A 27,253-nucleotide genomic window follows, 5' to 3' on the forward strand; every position below is an offset into this window, starting at 1 on the left:
ACAAAATTGACAGTGTTCATTACTGAGCAGTTGAGTATTTAGCCGCCAAGGCAGGCAGATTGTCAACAGATTGAAAGACTACTTCCATAGTAACAGGAGCGTGGTCAGATACAACAATTTGATTATGTGAACACGAAGATATGGAATGGAGATGTCTGTCATCTACAAGGAAGTAGTGGTGAACCGAAGAGAAAAAAAGAGTATGCTTTTCCAGAAGGATTAAACATTCTCGAAGGGTCTAAAACTGCGAATTCAGACATAGAGGTTCGGACAACTCTAGCTGAGGTTGACAAGGTAGTAGGTTTAGTGGAGTATCGATCCAAATGTTGTCCAACAGTTAGACAGAGAATGACATTCAAGTATCGAAGAACCCAGGAAAGCTGGGTTCGCTAGCCAACCAGTCTGCCACCCGGCCTGCTAACTAGCCTGCTCAGAAGACCAGCTAACCATCCATTTGTTCCACACCATGTGGTACAACAGCCGCTTTCACGTTCTTGTTGATGAAATCGGCCGCTGAAGCCGGGTCCTCGAATCTGTACGTGGAGCCGTCTGGTAAAGTCACTGCTTCGTAGATGAGGCCAAATGAGGCTTTTCACAGCTCCAAAGCTAGCCTGCTTCTTAGCCACAGCTGTGGTGTAATCCGCAAATATCGAGACTCTTTCACCCTTGTAGAGGAGAGGAGATGCTTCTCCCGATCTCCTCAGTATGTCATTGCGGACGTGAAAGAAATGCACCCTGATGACAAATGGTCGCGGAGGTTCTCCATCCCGGGGTCGGCTTCTCCTCCAGACCGAGCAGCTCCTGAAGCAGCTGGGCCATGAACTCCGTTGGTCTTGGGCCCTCCACTCCCTCCGGTATTCCCAGTAGACCCATGTTTTTCCTCCACATTCTACTTTCCATATTTTCGCATCTATTGTCGAGGTATGCTACCCTTGTTGTTAATGAGCCAACGCTAGCCTCTAACATGCCAATGCGAGTGCTGTGGCCTGTAGCACCGCATTCCAGCTCCGATAAGGCCACTCCGTGTGCATCGAGCTTATTCTGTATACTCTCTAAAGATTTTTAAGCTCGTCTTTGACCATTGATATCTCTGACCTGAGATTGGTAGAGAGATAGTCAATTTTACCGAAAATATCGGTTTTGAGGGTGCCCATCACGGATTGTAGCAGCTCCACAGTCAGTGTTCCCATGGGGCCAGCATTAGCAGCATCCGGTGTCAGGGGTGAATCAGGAGAGTGTGCAGGCTTGCTGTGGCCTGCTCTTGCAGACTCCGTTTTTGGCCGGCTAGACGACATTACAAATGTACATTTCTCAAACTTTATCTGAATTGTTTAGAGGTCTCTTCAGACGCCTGGCCAAACAGAAATATATAGAAATTTGCAATGTTGAATATATAAATTTGGCCACTAACTCAGGAGCGATAGGGAAACGCGTTCTACATCCTTGGCTTCCAACAGCGCCCCCCCACACAACCAAAGAATTTCTGCACAAACTCTCAGGGAAGCTCATTTGCGTGCTCGTTGTCCTCATCAGGGTTTTGTCCTGACTGCTGTTCAGTGTTGTAACTGACTTCATTGGACAAATGCTCACCTTCGATGGTTCACTGGCACACTGGAGAAGTGTGCTCGGTTTGAACTGTACCGGGCAGATGGCAAACAGCATGTATGGCATCGTGTGGGTGAGCGGTTTTCTGATGTCAACGTTGTGAACAGAGTGCCCCATGGTGGTGGTGGGGTTATGGTATAGGCAGGTAGAAGCTACGGACAACAAACACAATTGCATTTTATCGATGGCCAGTGGAATGCACAGAGATACCGTGACGAGATCCTGAGGCCCATTGTTGTGCCATTCATCCGTTGCCATCACCTCATATTTCAGCATGATAATGCACGGCCCCATGTCGCAAGGATCTGTACACAATTCCTGGAAGCTGAAAATGTCCATGGCCCGCATACTCACCAGACATGTCGCCCATTGAGCTTGTTTAGGATGCAACAGATGCATATCTGTATTCACAGTCATGTGAAATCCATAGATCAGGGCCTAATGAATTTACTTAAATTGACTGAATTCCTTATATGAACTGTAACTCAGTAAAATCTTTGAAATTGTTGCATGTTGCGTTTATATTTGTATTCAGTGTACATGTATTGTCACGTTCCTGACCTTATCTCCTTTGTTTTGTCTTTGTTTAGTTGGTCAGGACGTGAGCTGGGTGGGCATTCTATGTTATGTGTTTCTATGTTGGGTTCTTTTCAATTAGCCTGATATGGTTCTCAATCAGGGGCAGGTGTTTTACGTTTCCTCTGATTGAGAACCATATTAAGGTAGGCTGTTCACACTGTTTGTTTGTGGGTGATTGTTGCTGTGTCTGTGTTTGTTGCACCACACGGTACTGTTTCGTTTCGTTCTTTCCTGTTCGTGCGTTCATTGTTTTATGTTCTCAAGTTCAGGTTTGTTAACGTCGTTTTGTTGTTTTGTATTTATCAAGTGTGCTTCGTGTTCGTTTTTTCTTTAAATAAATCATTATGTCTTCATACCTCGCTGCATATTGGTCCGATCCTTGCGCCTCCTCAGACGAGGAGGAAGACGAACGTTACATGTATGTTGGAGTCCAAGTGTAAGCAGACATTCAAATACATTTGGCACTGTGCACATACATATGTGGGAGACTGACAACATCTCCTTGATCTCATTCACCTCACATCACAGTAAATGACAACATGGCCATTATCAGCCTTATAGAAGAAAGCTATGGGCCTATACTACACTACACTGAACACCCATAACTTACACACTGTCTGCAAACCTGCATACTAATAACCATGAAACAGGTGTTAAAACCAGTCAACCTCCCACTGAACCATCGCACACATTACACCAACACATTAATGGGCTGTGTCCCAAATGACAACCTACAGTATTCCCTATTTAGTGAACTATTTTTGACGGAAGCCTTATGGGCCCTGGTAAAGGTAAAAGGAGGGGGGCACAAGCTCTGGGGGGCCATGCGCCTATCATCAATGTCTATTTTTTTATTCATTTAATAAATCATCTTGACAGTAACCCCAGTAACCCATTTTAATTTCCATATTTACTAGAAAGCTAAGTATTTGTTTCTTGGGATTCAGGAATATGACTGAAAAAGGCCTCAGGCCTTGAAAAAGAAACAATTCCACTGATTGAAAGTGTAAGGGGATATCGGTGAACAAATGCGCGGTCAGGGCAACGATTTCAGCACCATGGACAGCGATCGGTAATGTGAGTGGCTGTCTGGCTGACACATTCAATAAAAAAAATTTGGGGGGGGAACTCCGTCCTGCCTTGCAGGGGGGGTCCAGAGAAACTACGTTACGCCAGTGGCAGCAGCACAACACCAGATCAGGCCATATCTCTCTTCAACAAGAGGTCTTCTGACAACTTGGGGCAACCTGGCTTAATAAAGGTTAAAGCTGTGTGTAGGCTATGTACAAAACTCCCCTTTAATTTGGTTTAATTTACATTTAATTTATTAATGAAGTGACGTATGTCTTCACCTGAAAACTGAGGGCACTTTGCTGTAACAGTATGCTCTTACATTCCTGGTGCCAGTCAGTGTCAGTATTTGAAATGCGTTGTGCGAGGTCGAATCTAACTTTGTCTCTCTCCGGAGAGACACGAGTTCTCTTGACATTTAATGTAGCTTCTCTCTCCTTTTCTGTAATTAATATGACATTTCCCTCTGCCCCATATAACCCCATCTCTCCCTGTTTTCACTGGGCTGTTTTACTGACGGCTATAAAGATGAAATGTGAGGGCTATTAGAGACCCTCAATGCACACTGCCATGGAGCCACAGACCCCTTTCAACTAAATCAGTATGGGGGAAAGCCAACCTTGGGATGGGAGCACGGTTTACGATTCCCCCCTTGCTCCTCGTAAGTCCACCCCCATTCCACCTGCTACTCTTGTCCAAATCCCACATACACCCTCACATTCTCAGACCCCCCCCCCGCACACACACACACATCGCTAACCACTCTACATCAGATATGTGCTGCGAAGCCAGTTTTAAAGTAACGGAGTGGCTGCGGTTCCGGATCTTCTGGAAACAGATTTTTCATAGCTATAGATGCAGAGATTTCTGCTCATGTGCCGCGCTACTGCTTTCCCCTCTGAGCACTTTCAGCTTTGGCTCAGTGCCCACCCCATGACTCTGCTGCCGCTTGTGCACGAAAGACAGTTTGAACAGACATAGTTCTTTGTCTGTTTTAACTGTAATGTATTGCAACATAAGCGCGACACAACAGGCAGTCTAGCGGTCATTTTTCAGGAGGGGAGTTTGCTTGCATGCAGCTATTTAGGAAAGCAGCAGAATATCAAACTAGACAAGACACAGACAGGCAGTCAAAAGCGATTTAATGTGCAAACATTGGCTATTGGGAGGCAGGTAGGCAGTCAAAGTGGTAGTGTTATTATTTCAGAAACTCTGACTATTTTGCAGCACAACTATAAAAATGATCTAAATCACACAAAACACTGATAGTTTTGCCCCAATGCAATGTGTAGACCAGTGGAGGCTGCTGAGGGGAGGATGGCTCATCAAACACATGGAAACTGTGTTTGATGTATTTGGTACCATTACACTTATTCCCTTTCAGCCGTTACCATGAGTCCATCCTCCCCAATCAATGTGCCACCAACCTCCTGTGGTGTAAACTGCGTCTTGCTTGTGCTTTTTTGGTTACACTTTTTTGGTTACTACATAATTCCATATGTGTTATTTCATAGTTTTGATATCTTCACTATTATTCTACAATGTAAAAAATAGTACAAATGAAGAAAAACCCTTGAATGAGTAGGTGTTCAAAATTTTGACTAGTACTGTATATATATATTTGGAATGTTTGTTTAAATCGCCACTGGGTTTTTAATCCACCTGTATGAGGCAGAGACAAAATTGGTTGAGTGTTCAGAAGACGGTGAGAAGAAATGTGATTGTGTGCATAAAATAACAAAAGCGCAGAACGTGATTCAGATCCTTAGCTTTGAGAAAGAGGGTTCTGGATGGGCCATGGGCGAAAACTCCATATTCGCAGCCACCACCTTAAAGGAAAGAAATGTAATGATTCCTGTCCTTAAAACTTTACCTGTGCTTTGGCCTCAGCCCCAACTTGCTCTGGTTTGTATTAAAACTCCCTTGGCCCTGGAATCAGACAGACCGTCGCCCCATCCTCTCCCTCCTTCTGTCTCCCTCCTTCTCTCTCCCTCCTTCTCTCTCCCTTCACTCTCCCTCCTTCACTCTCCCTCCTTCTCTCTCCCTCCTTCTCTCTCCCTCCGTCTCAATCTTACCAGCTACAGTGCAGCTCCAGATCCAGCGAAGGCCCTATCCAGCCATTCCCAACACAGTAAAAACCTGCGCCAGGGAAGGATGTAGAGAGAGGGAGAAATAAACTAAGACAAAGACAGTGAGTGAGAGAAAAAATGTGGAAGATGAAGGGATAAAGAGAGGGAGAAAGAGAAAGGCAGAGAGGGGAGATAACATGGAGAAGGAGACAGAGTTGCAAGGTAGAGAGAGTACTAGAGATTTGAATTTGAATTGAAAGATGCCCATGATGTAAATCAGGTATTTTGCATTCCAAATTCTTCAGTCCAAGTCAATTTCCGATCTGGCTAGACATTTACATATCCAATCAACCAACCCTTCCATCAAACCAAATGGATTGAACAGAAAGTCTTCTCCATGTGGTAGGGACTTCAGAAATTCCACAAACACACAGGCACACGCACGCACTTAACACACACACACATGCACGGACACACACACACGAGCGCGCACGCGCACACACACAGAACAAGAGCGAGAGAGCGAGACCACCCTACTAGAATCTGAAGTCAAATGTTTACCGTTTACTGATGATCTAGTGCTTCTGTCCCCAACCAAGGAAGGCCTACAGCAGCACCTAGATCTTCTGCACAGATTCTGTCAGACCTGGGCCCTGACAGTAATTCTCAGTGAGACAAAAATAATGGCGTTCCAAAAAAAGTCCAGTTGCCAGGACCACAAATACAAATTCCATCAAGATACCGTTGCCCTAGAGCACACAAAAAAACTACCTACCTCGGCCTAAAAATCAGCACCACTTCCACAAAGCTGTGAACGATCTGAGGTACAAGGCAAGAAGGGCCTTTTACGCCATCAAAAGGAACATACAATTAGACATCTCAATTAGGATCTGACAAAAAATAATTTAATCAGTTATAGAACCCATTGCCCTTTATGGTTGTGAGGTCTGGGGTCCGCTCACTAACCAATAATTCACAAATTGGGACAAACACCAAATTGAGACTGCATGCAGAATTCTGCAAAAGCATCCTTCGTGTACAAAGTAAAACACCAAATAATGCATGTAGAGCAGAATTAGGCTGATACCCGTTAATTATCAAAATCCAGAAAAGAGAATTCTACAATTACCTAAAGTGAAGCGATTCCCAAACCTTCCATAACAAAGCCATCACCTACAGAGAGATTAACTTAGATAAGAGTCCCCTAAGCAAGCTCTGTTCACAAACACAACCAGACCCCACAGAGCCCCAGGACCAGCTTGCTTAGGGGACTCTTCGAGCTGGTCGGTCACATTTGGTTTGATCTAATTGTGTTGCTGTCCTGGGGTCTGTGGTGTCTGGTTGTGTTTGTGAACAGAGCCCCAGGACAGCAACACAATTAGATCAAACCAAATGTGACCGATCGGCTGAATTTTGTCTTATGTAGCAACATTTGAAATGGTGTTTTTTACATTGGCTAAAAGTAGAGACTCAGAGCTAGAAAATGGTATATTATACACTACAGTTGAGGAACAATGGAAAATTAATTTTGCTTTGAAAGTTGATAAAGTTGTATACTCACTTTTGAGAAAATGGCTTTAGAATGTTTTGGTACACCTACTGGTTGAGCTCTTTGTCTACACCCATTCAGCATCGTTCACACGCTCTTAAGCTTTAGCCCCACCCATCTCTTTAAGGATTTGCATGTGAGGCAGAGGAGTAGGGTTGATCTGAGCGTTCTGTACTAACAACAGCAGTCAAGCACCCAAGCTAACTGGCTAACGTTGGCTAGCTTGCTAGCTACTTCCAGACACAAATGAGAGAACAGCTCACTCTGACCATTTTACTCACCCTAGCAGAGCTGGTTAGGCTGTTTTTATGTTATCCAGAGTGTTGGTGACTGCAACTGTGCTGCTGGCAACAATTTCATAAAGTTTTTTTGCCAACGTTTACTGACATATTCAACGGGTGTTGAGCATTCATAAATTCGTCAGTTATTCTGCGCTCTGGCATACTCAGACAAGAGTGCTCTGAAATCGAAGTAGATAGCCAGAGTGAATTTACCAGCTACTTCTATCAACAGTTGTCGCAGTGACATCATGAACATTCTACTGAAATGGTTACTTGCATAGTGGAGTCTTTTGTTAAGACATGTAGCTAGCTAGCTAGCTAAACAATGAACCATAATCCCAACTCATGATGTCACTACCCTGCATGAATCTGCAGGTAGCTAACCAACCAACCAGGTTCAATGTTACTGGCTCTGAGCTACAAATAATATTACTACACAGATCATACACGTAATGTTAGCTAGCAAGCCAGCCAGCTAACATTAGCTAGCTAACGGTACACTTTAACTTGAAATGAAAACAACTTTTTGACAAAATTAGAAACGTGTAATATCTAAAAATGTAGCTAGCTAGACTATCTTACCCATATACATGGATGGATGCTTCTCCCTCTCCGTCATGGATTCCATGAATGCCCTTAATTCCACTGATTTTAAAACTCGGCCCTCCAGAAAGTGGAGAGCAACACTTATGCAGTTCTACTACGTGATATTTATATTTTTTAAGTGCGTTAGAAAGGATTACCTACACATACTGACCAGCTCAAAAAGACAGAAGCATGCTACATGGCAGACCAATCCGAACTCATCTTTCGGCATGTCCAGCCCAATCATTATCTCAGCCAATCATGGCTAGCAGGAAGGTTGCTGCCTTTTTCTGTGGCTAAACCAACTAGGCTTGTAATGTAACAATTTTATATTTACAGATGGCATGCACGTTTGTTATTAAGGCACATGAAAGTTCACATGTTCGAGAAGGCATTTCTGCCAAAAAGAAACACATTTTGAGTTTTAAAAAAGTTCACATTTAAATGGCTCTCCTGTGAAGTAGTGACGAGCGACATACGCCTAGTTTCCTAAAATGAGTCACAAATGAGAAGACAAAAAGAGAATTATTTGACACATTGGAAAGAATTTCCCAAAAAACAGACCAAACTGGAATGCTATTTGGCCCTAAACAGAGAGTACACAGTGGCAGAATACCTGACCACTGTGACTGACCCAAAAATAAGGAAAGCTTTGACTATGTACAGACTCAGTGAGCATTGCTATTGAGAGAGGCCGCCATAGCCTGTCTTCTCCTGAAAGCCAGGTCTGCCTTTGTGCACACTGCTCACAACATGATGTAAAAACTGATCTGCACTTCTTAACCACTCCTGCCAAATGTATGACCATATTAAAGACACATACACAGACCCACAAAGAATTTGAAAACAAATCACATTTTGATCAATGTGATCAACTCCCATATCTATTGGATGAATTACCACAGTGTGCCACCACAGCAGCAAGATTTGTGACCTACGCCCACAAGAAAAGGGCAACCAGTGAAGAACAAACACCATTGTAAATACAACCCATATTTATGTTTATTTATTTTCCTTTTTGTACTTTAACTATTTGCAAATTGTTATAACACTGTACATAGCCATAATATGACATTTTAAATGTATATATTCCTTTGAAACTTTTTTGAGTGGAATGTTTACTGTTCATTTTTAATTGTTTATTTAACTTTTTTTGGCAATGTAACCATACTGTATGTTTCCCATGCCAATAAAGCCCATTGAATTGAATTGAGAGAGAGAGAATATGTAAGGTTACTGATCATTTCTGATTGTTTATTTCACTTGCTGTAACGATCGTCGTCATATTCCTCCTCCTCGGATGAGGAGGAGCATGGATCAGACCAACACGCAGCGAGGTATGTGGACATAATGATTTATTAGACAAACGACGAAACACAAAATAACACTTTAGAAAACAAAATAACAAAACGAACTAAACAGACCTAAACTTACGAACTTACATGAAACGAAGAACACACGAACAGGAACAGACAAACCGAAAACAGTCCCGTGTGGTAACATGTACTGACACGGAAGACAACCACCCACAACAAACAATGTGAAACAACCTACCTTAATATGACTCTCAATCAGAGGAAACGCCAAACACCTGCCTCTAATTGAGAGCCATACCAGGCAACCCATTAACCCAACATAGAAAACACATAACATAGACTACCCACCCAAAACTCACGCCCTGACCAATTAAACACATACCAAACAACAGAAAACAGGTCAGGAACGTGACAGAACCCCCCCCTCAAGGTGCGAACTCCGGGCGCACCCCTACAACTCAAGGGGAGGGTCTGGGTGGGCATCTGTCCGCGGTGGTGGCTCCGGCGGTGGACGAGGACACCACTCCACCACTGTCTTTGTCCCTCTCCTTCGCGTCCTTTGAGTGGCGACCCTCGCCCCTGACCATGGTCCAGGAACCTTCACTAAGGCCCCTCCTACATAGAGGAGACAGCTCAGGACAGAGAGGTAGCTCAGGACAGAGAGGTAGCTCAGGACAGAGAGGTAGCTCAGGACAGAGAGGTAGCTCCGGACAGAGAGGTAGCTCCGGACAGAGAGGTAGCTCCGGACAGAGAGGTAGCTCCGGACAGAGAGGTAGCTCCGGACAGAGAGGTAGCTCCGGACAGAGAGGTAGCTCCGGACAGAGAGGTAGCTCAGGACAGAGAGGTAGCTCCGGACAGAGAGGTAGCTCCGGACAGAGAGGTAGCTCCGGACAGAGCGGTAGCTCCGGACAGAGAGGTAGCTCAGGACAGAGAGGTAGCTCCGGACAGAGAGGTAGCTCCGGACAGAGAGGTAGCTCCGGACAGAGAGGTAGCTTAGGACAGAGGGACAACTCTGTACTAATGGCAGCTCCGGACTGGGTGGCAGCTCCGGACTGGGTGGCAGCTCATGACTGGGTGGCAGCTCATGACTGGGTGGCAGCTCATGACTGGGTGGCAGCTCATGACTGGGTGGCAGCTCCGGACTGAGTGGCAGCTCCGGACTGAGTGGCAGCTCCGGACTGAGTGGCAGCTCATGACTGGAGGGCAGCTCATGACTGGAGGGCAGCTCATGACTGGAGGGCAGCTCATGACTGGAGGGCAGCTCATGACTGGAGGGCAGCTCATGACTGTAGGGCAGCTCATGACTGTAGGGCAGCTCATGACTGTAGGGCAGCTCATGACTGTAGGGCAGCTCATGACTGAAGGGCAGCTCATGACTGAAGGGCAGCTCATGACTGAAGGGCAGCTCATGACTGTAGGGCAGCTCATGACTGTAGGGCAGCTCCTGACTGGCTGGCGGTTCTGGCAGCTCCTGACTGGCTGGCGGCTCTGGCAGCTCCTGACTGGCTGGCGGCTCTGGCAGCTCCTGACTGGCTGGCGGCTCTGGCAGCTCCTGACTGGCTGGCGGCTCTGGCAGCTCCTGACTGGCTGGCGGCTCTGGCAGCTCCTGACTGGATGGCGGCTCTGGCAGCTCCTGACTGGATGGCGGCTCTGGCAGCTCCTGACTGGATGGCGGCTCTGGCAGCTCCTGACTGGCTGGCGGCTCTGGCAGCTCCTGACTGGCTGGCGGCTCTAATGGCTCGTGGCAGACGGATGGCTCAGAAGGCGCTGGGCAGACGGATGGCTCAGAAGGCGCTGGGCAGACGGATGGCTCAGAAGGCGCTGGGCAGACGGATGGCTCAGAAGGCGCTGGGCAGACGGATGGCTCAGAAGGCGCTGGGCAGACGGATGGCTCAGAAGGCGCTGGGCAGACGGATGGCTCAGACGGTGCTGGGCAGACAGATGGCTCAGACGGTGCTGGGCAGACGAGCAGTGCAGGCGGCGTTGGGCAGACAGCCGACTCTGACCTGCTGAGGCGCACAGTAGGCCTGGTGCGTGGTGCCGGAACTGGTGGTACCGGACTGGAGACACGCACCTCAAGGCTAGTGCGGGGAGCAGGAACAGGGCACACTGGACTCTCGATGCGCACTATAGGACTGGTGCGTGGTACCGGAACTGGAGGTACCGGGCTGAGGGCACGCACCTCAGGGCGAGTGCGGGGAGAAGGAACAGTGCGTACAGGGCTCTGGAGACGCACAGGAGGCTTGATGCGTGGTGCCGAAACTGGAGGCACTGAGCTTGAGACACGCACCACAGGGAGAGTGCGTGGAGGAGGAACAGGGCTCTGGAGACGCACTGGAAGCCTGGTGCGTGGTGTAGGCACTGGTGGTACTGAGCTGGGGCGGGAAGGTGGCGCCGGATATACCGGACCGTGCAGGCGTACTGGCTCCTTTGAGCACTGAGCCTGCCCAACCTTACCTGGTTGCATGCTCCCCGTAGCCCGTCCAGTGCGGGGAGGTGGAATAACCCGCACTGGGCTGTGTTGGCGAACCGGGGACACCATGCGTAAGGCTGGTGCCATGTACACCGGCCCGAGGAGACGTACTGGAGGCCAGATATGTTGAGCCGGCTTCATGGCACTTGGCTCAATGCTCACTCTAGCCCGGCTAGTGCGGGGAGGTGGAATAACCCGCACCGGGCTATGAACACGTACAGGAGACACCATGCGCTCTACTGCGTAACACGGTGTCTGCCCGTACTCTCGCTCTCCACGGTAAGCCCGGGAAGTTGGCGCAGGTCTCCTACCTGACTTCGCCACACTACCCTTTAGCCCCCCCCCCCCCCCCCCCCCCCAAGAAATTTTTGGGTTGTACTTGCGGGCTTCCAGCCTTGCTTCCGTGCTGCCTCCTCATATCGTCGCCTCTCCGCTTTAGATGCCTCCAGCTCCGCCTTGGGACGGCGACACTCCTCTGGCTCTGCCCAGGGTCCTTCTCCGTCCAGAATCTCTTCCCATGTCCAATCCTCCTTGACCCACTGCTGCTGTCGTTGCTGTCCGTTAACCCGCTGCTTGATCTGGGTTTGGTGGGTGGTTCTGTAACGATCGTCGTCATATTCCTCCTCCTCGGATGAGGAGGAGCATGGATCAGACCAACACGCAGCGAGGTATGTGGACATAATGATTTATTAGACAAACGACGAAACACAAAATAACACTTTAGAAAACAAAATAACAAAACGAACTAAACAGACCTAAACTTACGAACTTACATGAAACGAAGAACACACGAACAGGAACAGACAAACCGAAAACAGTCCCGTGTGGTAACATGTACTGACACGGAAGACAACCACCCACAACAAACAATGTGAAACAACCTACCTTAATATGACTCTCAATCAGAGGAAACGCCAAACACCTGCCTCTAATTGAGAGCCATACCAGGCAACCCATTAACCCAACATAGAAAACACATAACATAGACTACCCACCCAAAACTCACGCCCTGACCAATTAAACACATACCAAACAACAGAAAACAGGTCAGGAACGTGACACTTGCTTTGGCAATATAAACGTGTTTCTGATGGCAATACAGCCTCTTTGAACTGAAATTGAATTGCAATTGAATTGAAAGTTAATTGAAATTGAATTGAAACTGAATTGAAATTGAAATGAGAAAGACAGAGAGAGAGAGAGAGAAAAAGGGACAGAGGGAAGAGAGAGACTGAAACACGGAAGCCTTACATTCTCCTCTCTCCCACTCCCTAATTCACTCAGCCTTGTTCGGGGGAAATGCCAGCCAGGATAAGGCAAGGCAATAACAAAAGAGGCGTGACTGTGTGACTGAGCCACTCGTAAACGCCACCGCTCATCTATTCAGTGTGAAGTAGCCAATCCAGTCCCAATACTCATGCTGATGAGGGACAGAAAGAGAGAGAAAGAGAGAGAAGGGGTTAGATAATGTGCCAATTAAAGCTAACCCAGGGAGAACTTTGCAGATCATGGATCTGTGTCTTTTGCTTTCAACCCAACTAGATTTACGAAGTGGTGAGTTGTCAATAGCCTGAATCATGAAATGTTTATTGTGCAAGGATCACGCAATGGGCTAGACTCCAAAAAATGAAGATGTCCTTTTTCACATTGCTTGTCAGGAGTAATATATTCTTAATGTGCTGTGGGTGAAAGACTTCCCCTATCCTCTCTGGCTGTGCCCCTATGGTCCTGGTCAAAAGTAATGTACTATAAAGGGAATAGGGTGCCATTTGGGACACAGGCTCTATGTATCCCGCTCATAAATAGTAGGAATCCCAATCCAAGCAAAGCAAAAACAAATCAGTCCTCGGCCACTTCAAAGCATTGTTGCTTTAGGACTTTATGGCAATGACTTAACTTAGGAAATGTTTTAAATAGTTTTTTTAAGTGGTGGTGGGGAAATACATTTTTTCCTATATCTATGGACTTAGCTAAGTCTCTCAAGATCAATGACTTAGACTTCGGAAATGTTTATTGGTCTTTTAAGTGTGGAAATACTTCAATGCTAGCTACTGGGTTCAATGAGTCCACTAGATTGTAGGCCTTTGCAGTGGTGGAAAAAGTACCCAATTGTCATACCCAAAAGTCTAAGTATTTGGTTTTAAATATACAGTGCATTCTGAAAGTATTCAGATCCCTTGACTTTTTTCACATTTTGTTGCGTTACAGCCTTATTCCAAAATTGATTCAATAAATCAATCCACACACACAATACCCCATAACGACAAAGCAAAAACAGGTTTCTAGAAATGTTTGCAAATTTATTAAGAATAAAAAACTAATATTTACTTACACATTTACTTAAGTATTCAGACCATTTACTCAGTACTTTGTTGAAGCACCTTTGGCAGGGATTACAGCCTTGAGTCTTCTTGGGTATGATGCTACAAGCTTGGAACACCTGTATTTGAGGAGTTTCTCCCATTCTTCTCTGTATATCCTCTCAAGCTCAGTCAGGTTGGATGGGGAGCATTGCTGCACAGCTATTTTCAGGTCTCTCCAGAGTTTTTCGATCGGGTTCAAATCCGGGCTCTGGCTGGGCCACACAAGGACATTCAGAGACTTGTCCCGAAGCGACTCCTGCCTGTCCTGTCTTGGCTGTGTGCTTAGGGTCGTTGTCCAGTTGGAAGGTGAACCTTCGCCCCAGTCTGATGTTCTGAGCGCTCTTGAGCAGGTCTTCATCAAGGTTCTCTCTGTCCTTTACTCCGATTATCTTTGCCTCAATCCTGACTACTCTCCCAGTCACTGAAGAACATCCCCACAGCATGATGCCGCCACCACCATGCTTCACCGTAGGGTTGGTGCCAGGTTTCCTCCAGACGTGACGCTTGGCATTCAAGCCAAAAAGTTCAATCTTTGTTTCATCAGACCACAGACTCTTGTTTCTCATGGTCTGAGTTCTTTAGGTGCCTTTTGGCAAACTCCAAGCGGCTGTCATGTGCCTTTTACTGAGGAGTGGCTTCCATCTGACCACTCTAACATAAAGGCCTGATTGGTGGAGTGCTGCAGAGATGGTTGTCCTTCTGGAAGATTCTCCCATCTCCACAGAGGAACTGTAGAGATCTTTCAGAGTGACCATCAGGTTCTTGGTCACCTCTCTGACCAAAGCCCTTCTCCACCAATTTCTCAGTTTGGCCAGTTGGCCAGTTCTAGGAAGAGTCTTGGTGGTTCCAAACTTCTTCCATGAAAGAATGATGGAGGCCACTGTGTTCTTGGGGACCTTCAAGGAAGGAATGCTCCTCTCTCGTAACTCTACGGACACTTCCTTCGAACTCATGGCTTGGGTTTTGCTCTGACATACACTGTCAACTGTGGGACCTTATATAGACAGGCGTGTGCCTTTCCAAATCATGTACAATCAATTGAATTTACCACAGGTGGACTCCAATCAAGTTGTAGAAACATCTCAAGGATGATCAATGGAAACAGGATGCACCTGAGCTCAATTTGGAGTCTAATAGCAAAGGGTCTGAATACTTATGTAAATAAGGTATTTCAGTTTTTATATTTTTTACCTGTTTTCACTTTTTCGTTATGGGGTATTGTGTGTAGATTGCTGAGTCCCCAAAAATATTTAATACTTTTTAGAATAAGGCTGTAACATAACAAAATGTGGAAAAAGCAAAGGGATCTGAATACTTTCGATACCCAATAAAACGACTTAAGTAGTACTTTAAAATATTTTTTTACATAGACCTTTCCTGAAGTCTAATAACTAGTGGCCTCATGGGTGGAATGCTATTAATATTTTTCATAAATAATAAACATTGTGTTAAAAAAAAGCAGAAAATCCAGTGTTTCTATGTCAAACAAGTTTTGCTATATTTCAGTCTTCTGTGTTGTATATAAACTGTAATATTGTGATGCAAACTCAAAATCTGACATGGTACAGGTGTCTACTTTTATTAAGCCCATAACAATGTGTGTGAGGTGTATACGTTTTTTTCAAAGTATATTTGTTTAAGACTACCAAGAATCACTGTGTGTGACCCTGATTTAGCTCACTGCAGCAAAAGGTTATTAAGTACTTTACACCACTGGACCTATGTGAGTGTTGTCTGTGAATGCAGCTGACAGCAATGTCTACTAGGCTATGGGCATATGTATGGGAGGTTATGGGCCCATGATTGTGAGTGTTGTATGTAAGTAAGTGGGGATGTGTGAGTTTACATTAGTCATTTAACAGATGCTCTTATCCAGAGCGACTTACAATTAGTGCATTCATCTTAAGATAGCTAGGTGGGACAACCACATATCACAGTGTTGTGTTGTATTTGTGTGTAGCTGATAGCATACATAGGCCTATGAGTGTGGTACATAAGTAAGTATGACTGTGTGAGTGCTGTAGCCATGTAAATGTTGTATAAGAGACTGACAGCGACGGCGGGGATTGTGTTTTCCAGACAGCCCAGACACGGTGGTGTCCCCTGGCATTCCCTGGATCAGTGGGGTGAGGAGGACTTTGCTTGTACAAGCTCTTCAAGCGTGGTTGGCTTCCCGTGACGACAAGGATAAAAGGACCGCCACCGTTAAATATTCACACGTGAATGTCTGAGAGGTGCAAGGGGGGGAAACAACCCCACACCCACAAGCACACACACTAACACACGCGCTCATACACACATTTACACATGCACGCACACACACAAACACACACACACTTAGGGGATTCTGTGTCCAACCATCTGAGGGAATCTCTCCCCTGACTTCTCAGAAACATGTCTCTATGTGCTCTACTTCTAAAGACTAGGTTGCATTTTAAGAACAGTCTGCCTAAGTCAATCACATCATACGTCATGCTGTATGCACCAGAAGTGACATCACTACGTGTATCTTCAGACAATAACAGGAATTTAAAATCTCCTTGCTGTATGATTTTATTGGTGTGTTGTGTGAGTACACTTTCTCATGTAAATAAAACCAGGGCAGATTGAACAGAGTAGGGAAGAAATATAACACGGAAAGACAGAATGGGGTTGCTGTTGTAAAGTGTCTAAACAATGTTCAGAGATACTAATAGTGAGGCTAAATGCTAACAGGCTAAGCTAACTCCACCAGCCAGCTTCCAGCATGCTAATAGTGAGGCTAAATGCTAACAGGCTAAGCCAACTCCTCCAGCTGGCTTCAAGCATACTAATAGTAGGCTAAATGCTAACAGGCTAAGCTAACTTCACCAGCATACTAATAGTTTTTTTTTTTTTTTTTTTCACCTTTATTTAACCAGGTAGGCCAGTTGAGAACAAGTTCTCATTTACAACTGCGACCTGGCCAAGATAAAGCAAAGCAGTGCGACACAAACAACAACACAGAGTTACACATGGAATAAACAAACGTACAGTCAATAACACAATAGAAAAAAATCTTTATACAGTGTGTGCAAATTAGTTAAGATTAGGGAGGTAAGGTAATAAATAGGCCGTAGTGGCGAAGTAATTACAATTGAGCAATTACCACTGGAGTGATAGATGTGCAGAAGATGAATGTGAGTAGTGATACTGGGGTGCAAAGGAGCAAAACATTTTTATAACAATATGGGGATGAGGTAGTTGGATGGGCTATGTACAAGTGCAATAATCTGTGAGCTGCTCTGACAGCTGGTGCTTAAAGCTAGTGAGGGAGATATGAATCTCCAGCTTCAGTGATTTTTGCAATTCGTTCCAGTCATTGGCAGCAGAGAACTGGAAGGAAAGGTGGCCAAAGGAGGAATTGGCTTTGGGGGTGACCAGTGAAATATACCTGATGGAGTGTGTGCTACGGGTGGGTGCTGCTATGGTGACCAGTGAGCTGAGATAAGGCGGGGCTTTACCTAGCAAAGACTTATAGATGACCTGGAGCCAGTGGGTTTGGCGACGAATATGAAGCGAGGGCCAGCCAATGAGAGCATACAGGTCGCAGTGGTGGGTAGTATATGGGGCTTTGGTGACAAAACGGATGGCACTGTGATAGACTGCATCCAATTTGCTAAGTAGAGTGTTGGAGGCTATTTTGAAAATGACATCGCCGAAGTCAAGGATCGGTAGGATAGTCAGTTTTACAAGGGTATGTTTGGCAGCATGAGTGAAGGATGCTTTGTTGTGAAATAGGAAGCCGATTCTAGATTTAATTTTGGATTGGACATGCTTAATGTGAGTCTGGAAGGAGAGTTTACAGTCTAACCAGACACCTAGGTATTTGTAGTTGTCCACATATTCTAAGTCAGAACCGTACAGAGTAGTGATGCTGGATGGGCGGGCAGGTGTGGGCAGCTATCGGTTGAAGAGCATGCATTTCGTTTTACTTGCATTTAAGAGCAGTTGGAGGCCACGGAAGGAGAGTTGTATGGCATTGAAGCTCGTCTGGAGGTTAGTTAACACAGTGTCCAAAGAAGGGCCAGAGGTATACAGAATGGTGTCGTCTGCGTAGAGGTTGATCAGAGAATCACCAGCAGCAAGAGCAACATCATTGACGTATACAGAGAAAAGAGTCGGCCTGAGAAGTGAAACCTGTGGCACCCCCATAGAGACTGCCAGAGGTCCGGACAACAGGCCCTCCGATTTGACACACTGAACTCTGTCTGAGAAGTAGTTGGTGAACCAGGCGAGGCAGTCATTTGAGAAACCAAGGCAGTTGAGTCTGCCGATAAGAATGTGGTGATTGACAGAGTCGAAAGCCTTGGCCAGGTCGATGAATACGGCTGCACAGTATTGTCTTTTATCGATGGTGGTTATGATATTGTTTAGGTCCTTGAGCGTGGCTGAGGTGCACCCATTACCAGCTCGGAAACCAGATTGCATAGCGGAGAAGGTACGGTGGGATTCGAAATGGTCGGTGATCTGTTTGTTAACTCGGCTTTCGAAGACCTTAGAAAGGCTGGGTAGGATAGATATTAGGTCTATAACAGTTTGGGTCTAGAGTGTCTCCCCCTTTGAAGAGGGGAATGACCACGGCAGCTTTCCAATCTTTGGGAATCTCAGACGATACGAAAGAGAGGTTGAACAGGCTAGTAATAGGGGTTGCAATAATTGCGGTGGATAATTTTAGAAAGAGAGGGTCCAGATCGTCTAGCCCAGCTAATTTGTAGGGGTCCAGATTTTACAACTCTTTCAGAACATCAGCTATCTGGATTTGGGTGAAGGAGAAATGGGGAGGCTTGGGCAAGTTGCTGTGGGGGGTGCAGGTCTGTTTACCGGGGTAGGGGTAGCCAGGTGGAAAGCATGGCCAGCCGTAGAAAAATGCTTATTGAAATTCTCAATTATCGTGGATTTATCGGTGGTGACAGTGTTTCTTAGCCTCAGTGCAGTGGGCAGCTGGGAGGAGGTGCTCTTATTCTCCATGGACTTTTCAGTGTCCCAGAACTTTTTGCAGTTAGTGCTACAGGATGCAAATTTCTGTTTGAAAAAGCTAACCTTTGCTTTCCTAACTGCCTGTGTATATTGGTTCCTAACTTCCCTGAAAGTTGCATATCGCGGGGGCTATTCGATGCTAATGCGATACGCCACAGGATGTTTTTGTGCTGGTCAAGGGCAGTCACGTCTGGAGTGAACCAAGGTCAATATATGTTCCTGGTTCAATTTTTTTTGAATGGTGGCATGCTTATTTAAGATGGTGAGGAAAGCACTTTTAAAGAATAATCAGGCATCCTCTACTGACAGAATGAGGTCAATATCCTTCCAGGATACCCGGGCCAGATTGATTAGAAAGGCCTGCTCGCTGAAGTGTTTTACAGAGCGTTTGACAGTGATGAGGGGTGGTCGTTTGACCGCAGATCCATTATGGACGCAGGCAATGAGGCAGTGATCGCTGAGATCCTGGTTGAAGACAGCAGAGGTGTATTTAGAGGGCAGGTTGGTCAGGATAATATCTATGAGGTCGCCCGTGTTTACGGATTTGGGGTTGTACCTGGTAGGTTCATTGATAATTTGTGTGAGATTGAGGGCATCTAGCTTAGATTGTAGGACGGCCGGGGTGTTAAGCATGTCCCAGTTTAGGCCACCTAACAGTACGAACTCTGAAGATAGACGGGGGGCAATCAATTCACATATGGTGTCCAGGTCACAGCTGGGGGCTGATGGTGGTCTATAACAAGTGGTAACGGTGAGAGACTTGTTTCTGGAAAGGATAATTTTTAGAAGTAGAACCTCGAATTGTTTGGGCACAGACCTGGATAGTATGACAGAACTCTGCAGGCTATCTCTGCAGTAGATTGCAACTCCGCCCCCTTTGGCAGTTCTATCTTGTCGGAAAATGTTCTAGATATTATAGTGAGGCTAATTGCTAACCCAACTCCTCCAGCTCAGGCTCCAGAGGGGGTCTCACCTGCAGTAGTTGTGGCTGCCAAGACCCCCCTCTCCGCTGGGGTACTTGAGGGTGTTGTAGGGGTGCTGGAAGGTCTCATTCCAGAAGAGGCATGGCTTGCCCCCAAGAATGCTCGTCTGGTTCTGGCAGCCCCTGTAGTCCCCTCCATTGGCTGTGTAACATTCTGGAGAGAAAGAGAGAGAGAGGGAGGGAAGGAAGGACGGACGGAGGGAGGGGGGAATGAGGGAAGGAGGGGGGAATGAGGGAAGGAGAGAGGAAGAGAGAGAAGGGAGAGAGATTTAACAAGTGTTCACTGTGTTTGGCATTTAGAGAGAAAGATCTATTCTGATAGAAATCCAAAGCTTGGAGTTTTTTTCAGTCATGTTTTTACATCAATGTAGTGACCTAGTCTGTTGATAATATTGAGCCAAAAGAGTAGGCTTGAATTATTAGCGTTTTACACAAATAGGATATGATCTAAATAACTGTAAGTCTTGGAATAGTTGTGTTCTTTACCCAATTAAAGATTCTAAAGATGGCCAAGTGTGTTAGATAGCTAGCGTGAGATCAATCACACAATATTACTCCAATTAATGCCCTCCAAAATTTCCCCAAGCGTCTTGAGAAACCCACTACGATGTACACAGTAAAAAGAAACAGGCATGGTTTGAATTTTCTGTAAAATTGTACGACAACCATATGGAGACGAGAGAGAGAGAGAGAGAGAGCGCGAGAGCAAGTGAGAGAGAGAGAGAGAGCGACAGAGAGAGGGACAGAGAGAACAAACTAAAGCATGGTTAAACAACTGCATCTCCACTCTAATGCTCAACCAAAAAAACACAAGATGGAGAAAATAAACACTTTTTTTCTCAGACAACAAAAGAAAGAGAAACCAAATAAACACAGCCAGTGGTGAAGGGAGTCTGATGAGCCCTCATTGCAGTGTTTCCCTGGGGCTCAGAGGGAGAGAGGAGGGTCTCTGGTCTGGCCAGCACAGACACAGGCCCTGTCTGAAAATGCATCTTAAACTCTCATCTACTTGAGGTGCAGTACAGTGAAGTATAGAGTGAAGCTCTGTCACTTTTACTGTCCATCCTGCTTGCGGTGACAGCCATATGCCCTGAGAGATAACGCTATGATGTTGGTCTCTCTCTGCTTCCCCTTTGGAGTCGAAAGTTTAAAGCTCCTTTCCTGTTCCACGGCATCTAGGGTAGAACATCATTCAGATCAGTCTATCCCTATAGACCCTCTTGAAGCAGCCCTGTACAGCTCGTTACCGGCCTGTTTGGGAAGAGACAGCAGCATCACAGAGCCTTGGAAGGACTGTTCCCAAAGTCACCCACGCAACTCAGCCCTAGATGTGTTAGTTCACAGACGAAGGAGTCAATTAGTCCTACCACTCGGTATTGGTCTCCCCTGATTCCCGTTTTCTCCTTAAGACACCCTTATCCAGTCCTCCATAAGGCTGATCTATGGAAGAACACCCGAGCAAAATAGAGCAAAAACAAAATCAAAACGACTTCAGTCACCCAGTGTTGTCTGTATGGTGGTTATGGAGGTTTGATATCTGAAACACAACTTGTCTGATGTCATTCCTTCTATGTCTCGTGCCAAAAGTAACAGGGAACGCATACAATGAATCTCCAACAACGTATTCTGCACGAATAACCACATACAATAGTTTCCGTCGTGAAACACGACGTTCTTGCAGAAGAACGAGCTGCCTCCATGTCAAACCAGGAGAGGCCTCCAGTTGCTTTCAGTGTCATATAAAAGTGGGTTTTAATTAAAGACATTTAGGGCAGGCGCAATTGTTCGGTCAGCCCTATCCACGATCCATCACCGGCATGACAGACTGACAGGCTTCACTGCTAGTAAGGAGCTGAGGGGTGTAGGGTTTCAGTAATTATGAAGCCACTCCATTGTCTGTAATCTGCAAACAGCTCCTCACTCCCCCGGTGAATTAGTTCTGCCAGTGTCTAGGTCTGCGTGGCTCAGTATCAGCCAAGCATCATAAATATACCTAGAGACTAAAGTGAAGGGGAACGAACATGTATTCATAAAAGTAGCAATCCGGCTTTATAGCATTAGGAGACGTGTCACACTCGTATGGGGAGTATAGAGAGAATGCAAACAGAGAGAGATAGCGTCAGCTATCAGTCTGGCATTCAGAGGACAGATGAGGCAGTTTAATAAGGTGGGATGAGTGTGTGTGTGTGTGTGTGTGTGTGTGTGTGTGTGTGTGTGTGTGTGTGTGTGTGTGTGTGTGTGTGTGTGTGTGTGTGTGTGTGTGTGTGTGTGTGTGTGTGTGTGTGTGTGTGTGTGTGTGTGTCACAGGATTCACACTGAGCAGTGTGGAGAGTTTGAGGGCCAATTCCAGTGCATTCATGAGTCACTCGTATCCCAGAGCAATCACGTCAAGGGTGCTATATTCTCCACTCCAGTCATCTCAGACAGACAGCAGTACCTTGCAGGAAGCGTTGAGGCAGAGCCTTGCATGACAAACAGGCCTCGTGTCTGTCCTTCAAACTGGACACACACACACACACTAGATTGAAATTGAAGCGACTGACGTTATGGTGCCTGCTTTACAAAGCAATAGATCAGAAGAGAAAAGGAGAGGAACCCAACGTGACTTTGTGAAATGTCTCCCATTTGTTCAACTTTTGTGGAAGTTTACTGTTTCAGTGTTCAGTACTTTGGATACGGCTCCTGCTGTTGGCAGTCATGTCCCTACTATGGCGAAGCTATCTAACCCTTCCAGGACGAGACGGTAAATAAGACAGTGTTTTCCTAGCGGCCGGGCCAAGGGCTTGATGTGGTCTGGAGGCACCATTTGCCTGCGGTGGGAATGGGAAGTAGTGTATCTGCAGGGACTCAGAGATAATTGAGGCCATCTTAAAGATGAATGGAGTGTTTAAAAGGCCTGCGGAGGAAGGGAGGGAGGGACGCCATGCACATGTCCTTCAAAACGAAAGTTCCTCCCGCTATAGGATGAGGATAGGAAGAGAGATCCAAAAGCTGTGACACAATCCATCCACTTACTACAAGGTCTCCATCCGAAATGGTACACTATTCCTTATTTAGTGTACTACTTTTAACCAGGACCCATCAAAAATAGTGCTCTATATAAGGGAATAGGACGCTATTTGGGACATACTCCAGCTGTCCTCTTCCCTCTGATTGGTGACTATCGCCACCTCAGATCCTCTCCTCCCCCTCTGTCAGCATGTGACCATTCCACTCATGTCACATGACAAGGGCCTTCCTTGTGGTTGTATCACAGCCTGATGGGAAACAGAACCAGAGACCACGACCGCATGAGAGAGAGAGAGAGAGAGAGAGAGAGAGAGAGAGAGAGAGAGAGAGAGAGAGAGAGAGGGGGAGTAGAAAAAACTCTTAAATACATGCAAGATCCTCAAATAGAAAAGTCCGGGAAAAGGGAGGAGAAAGAGGAGGATGGGAGACTCGCCCCAAACCCCAACCAGCAAAGTCTTGCTCTCGCAGGATACCACACAAACCCAAGAAGTCTTAAAAAAGGAAAGAGAGGAGGATAATTCACTGAGGGCTAATCGCCCTGTTATTATATTTGTCGGGAGTTGCGGGCTAATTACTTCCATACTAAGACTTCAAATAGTGCTCGTTGACGAGTGATGGAGAGAGAGAGAGATTGAGAGACGTATATATAGAGAGGGGGAGAGACAGAGAGAGAGAGGAGAAAGAGAGAGTGAGAGAGAGAAACAGGGAGAGAGAGAGAGAGTTGTGCCTGCTTGTGGTCATGTGATTTCATTGGTAAACAAAACAAACAAGCAGACAAACAAAGGATGTTCCTCCGTAGAGAGCTGCCAGGTTACGCTTTTAATACAGCACTGTGTTGTTGTGTTAGCTATGAGCAGGGATGAAACAAAGCGCAAGATAATTACATAGGTCTGGTTCTAAAGACAGACTCTGATTTAAGGAGCATCCTCCATCCCTCTCTATATCCATCCTTCTATCCATTCCTCCATCTTTTTTGCAACCAAGTAGGGAGTAACAGAGGGACAACCACGAGGACTGACTGTAGGACAGACTATATATATATTTTTATTTGTATTTACTTAATCTTTATTTAACTAGACAAGTTAGTTAAGAACAAATTCCTATTTACAAAGACGGCCTACCAAAAGGCAAGAGGCCTCCTGCGGGGACGGGGGCTGGGATTAAAAATAAAAAAACACAACAAAACTATAGGACAAAACACACATCACGACAAGAGAGACAACACAACACTACACAAAGAGAGACCTAAGACAACAACATAGCAAGGCAGCAACACATGACAACACAGCATGGTAGCAACACAACATGACAACAACATGGTAGCAACACAACTTGGCAGCAGCACAACATGGTAAAAGCACAAAACATGGTACAAACATTACTGGGCACAGACAACAGCACAGGGCAAGAAGGTAGAGACAACTATACATCACGCAAAAGAGCCACAACTGTCAGTAAGAGTGTACATCATTGAGTCTTTGATTGAAGAAATTGAGAAAAAACTTTCCAGTTTGAGTGATTGTTGCAGCTCGTTCCAGTCGCTAGCTGCAGCGAACTGAAAAGAGGAGGGATGTGTGTGCCAGGACCCAGGGATGTGTGTGCTTTGGGTCCTTTAACAGAATGTGACTGGCAGAACGGGTGTTGTATGTGGAGGATGAGGGCTGCAGTAGATATCTCAGATATATATGAGGTAACTGACAAAATAAAGTAAACACCAACATAAAGTGTCTTAATAAAGCATTGGGGCACCACGGGCCGAACTCGGCTAGGTGAAACGAACAAGTGTGCTCGCATACTCCGTTAAAAGACCTTCATTTGAGAAACAAGAAAAAACGAGTCAATAGTACTGTTTGTCCATTTTGAGACACCGTAGTCAGTATACACTTCCTCAAAATAGTCTGAATTAATGTAAGATAATTCAAGAAATCTGTCAGTAATTGTGACGTTTTTGCCAAGGAGATCTTAGTCGCGCGATTTTACATTTTACTAACATGCTGACCACAGTCCGCGTTAAGCTAGCGAAATGTCCAACCACGTTTCATGTGTTTCAACCTGTCCCGAAACGAATATACTGTTGACTAACCCCATTCCGTACAAATTTGCGCAACCGCGGCATTCAAACGAGGCTGCAATGAAAACTAATGGGACTGTAGCGACTGTGTTGGCATCAAAATCTGGTGTGTGAATAACGTTTCTATTCAAGCGTTGATTGACATGGTAATAGCCCGATAGTATTGGAGAAAAGTTTTAAAAAACGGACCCCTCTGACACTGTACGTTAAATTGTTACGTTTCATGACGTACTGTACAGCACGCATAATGCAACTAATTCTGTTTCGTACATCCTCTCTCTACCAGGTGTAGCGCTTCTCTCGCAGATTAAAAATAAGAAAGGGGCAGAGACAGGGACAGGGGGGATACCTAGTCAATTGTACAACTGAATGCATTCATTTTTTGCGTCATCACTGCAAGCCATCATGACTCTCAAAAGCCGTTACTTACTTCTGAAGATAACTTTAGCGCGCCCTAAAAACCTGATTCAAATTCGACATAAACTCTTCATAGTGTTTCATTTACATTTTAGAGGTGATAAGTTGGACAGATCGGGTTTCCCCACACTGTTCATCTCCCCCTTTCCCTATCACACAGTAGGTTTCGCTTCCCCACCCGCCATTTTTAAAAAGACCCGATCAGGCTCATTGCCTTCGTCAATCATGCAGAGATGTGCAGCATGAAGGTCTCGTCATTGATTTTGCTGGAAAGGGGAGAAATTGTGCTTTACAATGGTATTCATATTACAGTTGACCTGGAAGTATTACGTTTTTGGGGCGCTAAAATAAGGTCAATTGTACGTTACAGTGTGATGTACAAAAGTGCGTTCGCTAACTATAGTTGGTTCAGAGTTGGTTTTGATATTTCAACCTGCATGTCCTGATCGCGTCTGGTGTGGATGGACAAAATCAACATGCGTGCGAAGGCGGACGCACGCGTATGCCCGGTCTAGTCAGAATGTAAAATGTTTGGTGCAGTATTTCTCAAGTGAATTTTTTTTAATGAAAACGATTAGTCTCTGGTTAAAAACACCCGCCACCTGCAAATGCAAGTAGATTTTGGGATTGGTGGGTAAAATAATCTATTTCACCAGCCAGGTTGGCAGATGGTCAGGGCTCCACAATGCGAGCATTTCACTCGCATTTGTGAATAAAAATAGTCAAGTATGATCACATTTCTAGTCAAATAAATGCTACATTGAGCTGTTTTTCAAAGAATTTCTGCAGTTTTGTTTCATAGCTGGTAAATTGGGTCAAAGAACTATGAAACCTACATAGCCTATTCCACCTTGCGCTGCAACACTGCCTGGCTGGGGGCTGTGCACATGTGAAGAGCTGAAAGATTCATTTTTTATAAGCACAGCGCACAGACATACAAGTTGGTCTAATTGACTTGAAACGACATACTATTCACATTGGTCTGTTCACAATCTAGGTTGTTTTTCTATTATTGCATTTCAACTGCTAGGGAAAGGAGAAGACAATGCTTCTCTACGAGTCAGACTCAATCTCGCAAGCACAAACATGACATGGAGTCATGAGTCATGGAGTCATTGCTGAGGACTAACAAAAACGTCACAAAATGTTGTCATGACATATGCACAAACTATTCCAAACTGTTTAGGCTGGGAAGCGTGCAGAGGCCTTTAGTCTACACTTTGTTGTTTACGAAGCATGTGACAAATAGAATTTGATTTGAGGAAGGCACCGCATGGCAGAGGGGGAACAAATACTTTTACAGGTATACTGCAGTGCTGTTAAGTTGTATACAAGTCAGAACTTATTTCCCATGAGGTGTTTTAGATACAGTATTCCACTCTGGGATATCAGTGGTCTAGACTTACAGGTTACAACTGTGACTAAACAGGCAAGATGCTTTCATCCTTACAAGGGTCAACAAAAGTGTGAACGTGCCTGAAAAAGATAGACTTGCTACAACATAATTGAAGAGAGTCTTATTCCCACGTAAGTCAGAGATGCCCCTTCACTACCCCAATGTCTTCCTCCAATACAATGACTCGTTTCCTTTAAAGCCATTGTCATTCTGTTTTGTTAGTGACCTGAATAAATGAGCAATAAAACCATGGAAACCCAATTTAGGCCTAAAATAACCTCAACACCACCCAAAAATCCCCCCCCCCCCCCCCCCCCCCCCCCCCCCAGCCCACCACCTCACCTACCTAGCCACAAGTCCAGGGGAATCCTTGCCGAAATGGAATCAGTAGCATCTATAAAATGTGGCTGCTTCTCGTTCTAACGTGTGTTCTACCATGCTCCTTATTATTTACTTCTACTCGCCCCGTAATGGGAAGAGACGAATGTA

General features: G+C 45.5%; 1 protein-coding gene across 1 annotated transcript in view; it reads right to left on the reverse strand.

Annotated features, from left to right (window-relative positions):
• Positions 1-27,253, reverse strand: part of kremen1 (kringle containing transmembrane protein 1) — a 119,747-nt gene that overhangs the window by 59,170 nt on the left and 33,324 nt on the right. Inside the window, exon 2 of the mRNA XM_038998587.1 lies at positions 19,863-20,025. Within this exon, the coding sequence (XP_038854515.1) occupies positions 19,863-20,025 (163 nt within the window). The remainder of the gene's footprint in view (positions 1-19,862; positions 20,026-27,253) is intronic.

The sequence above is a fragment of the Salvelinus namaycush genome, chromosome 1 (genome assembly GCF_016432855.1).
Source record: "Salvelinus namaycush isolate Seneca chromosome 1, SaNama_1.0, whole genome shotgun sequence".
Classification (NCBI taxonomy): Eukaryota; Metazoa; Chordata; class Actinopteri; order Salmoniformes; family Salmonidae; genus Salvelinus; species Salvelinus namaycush.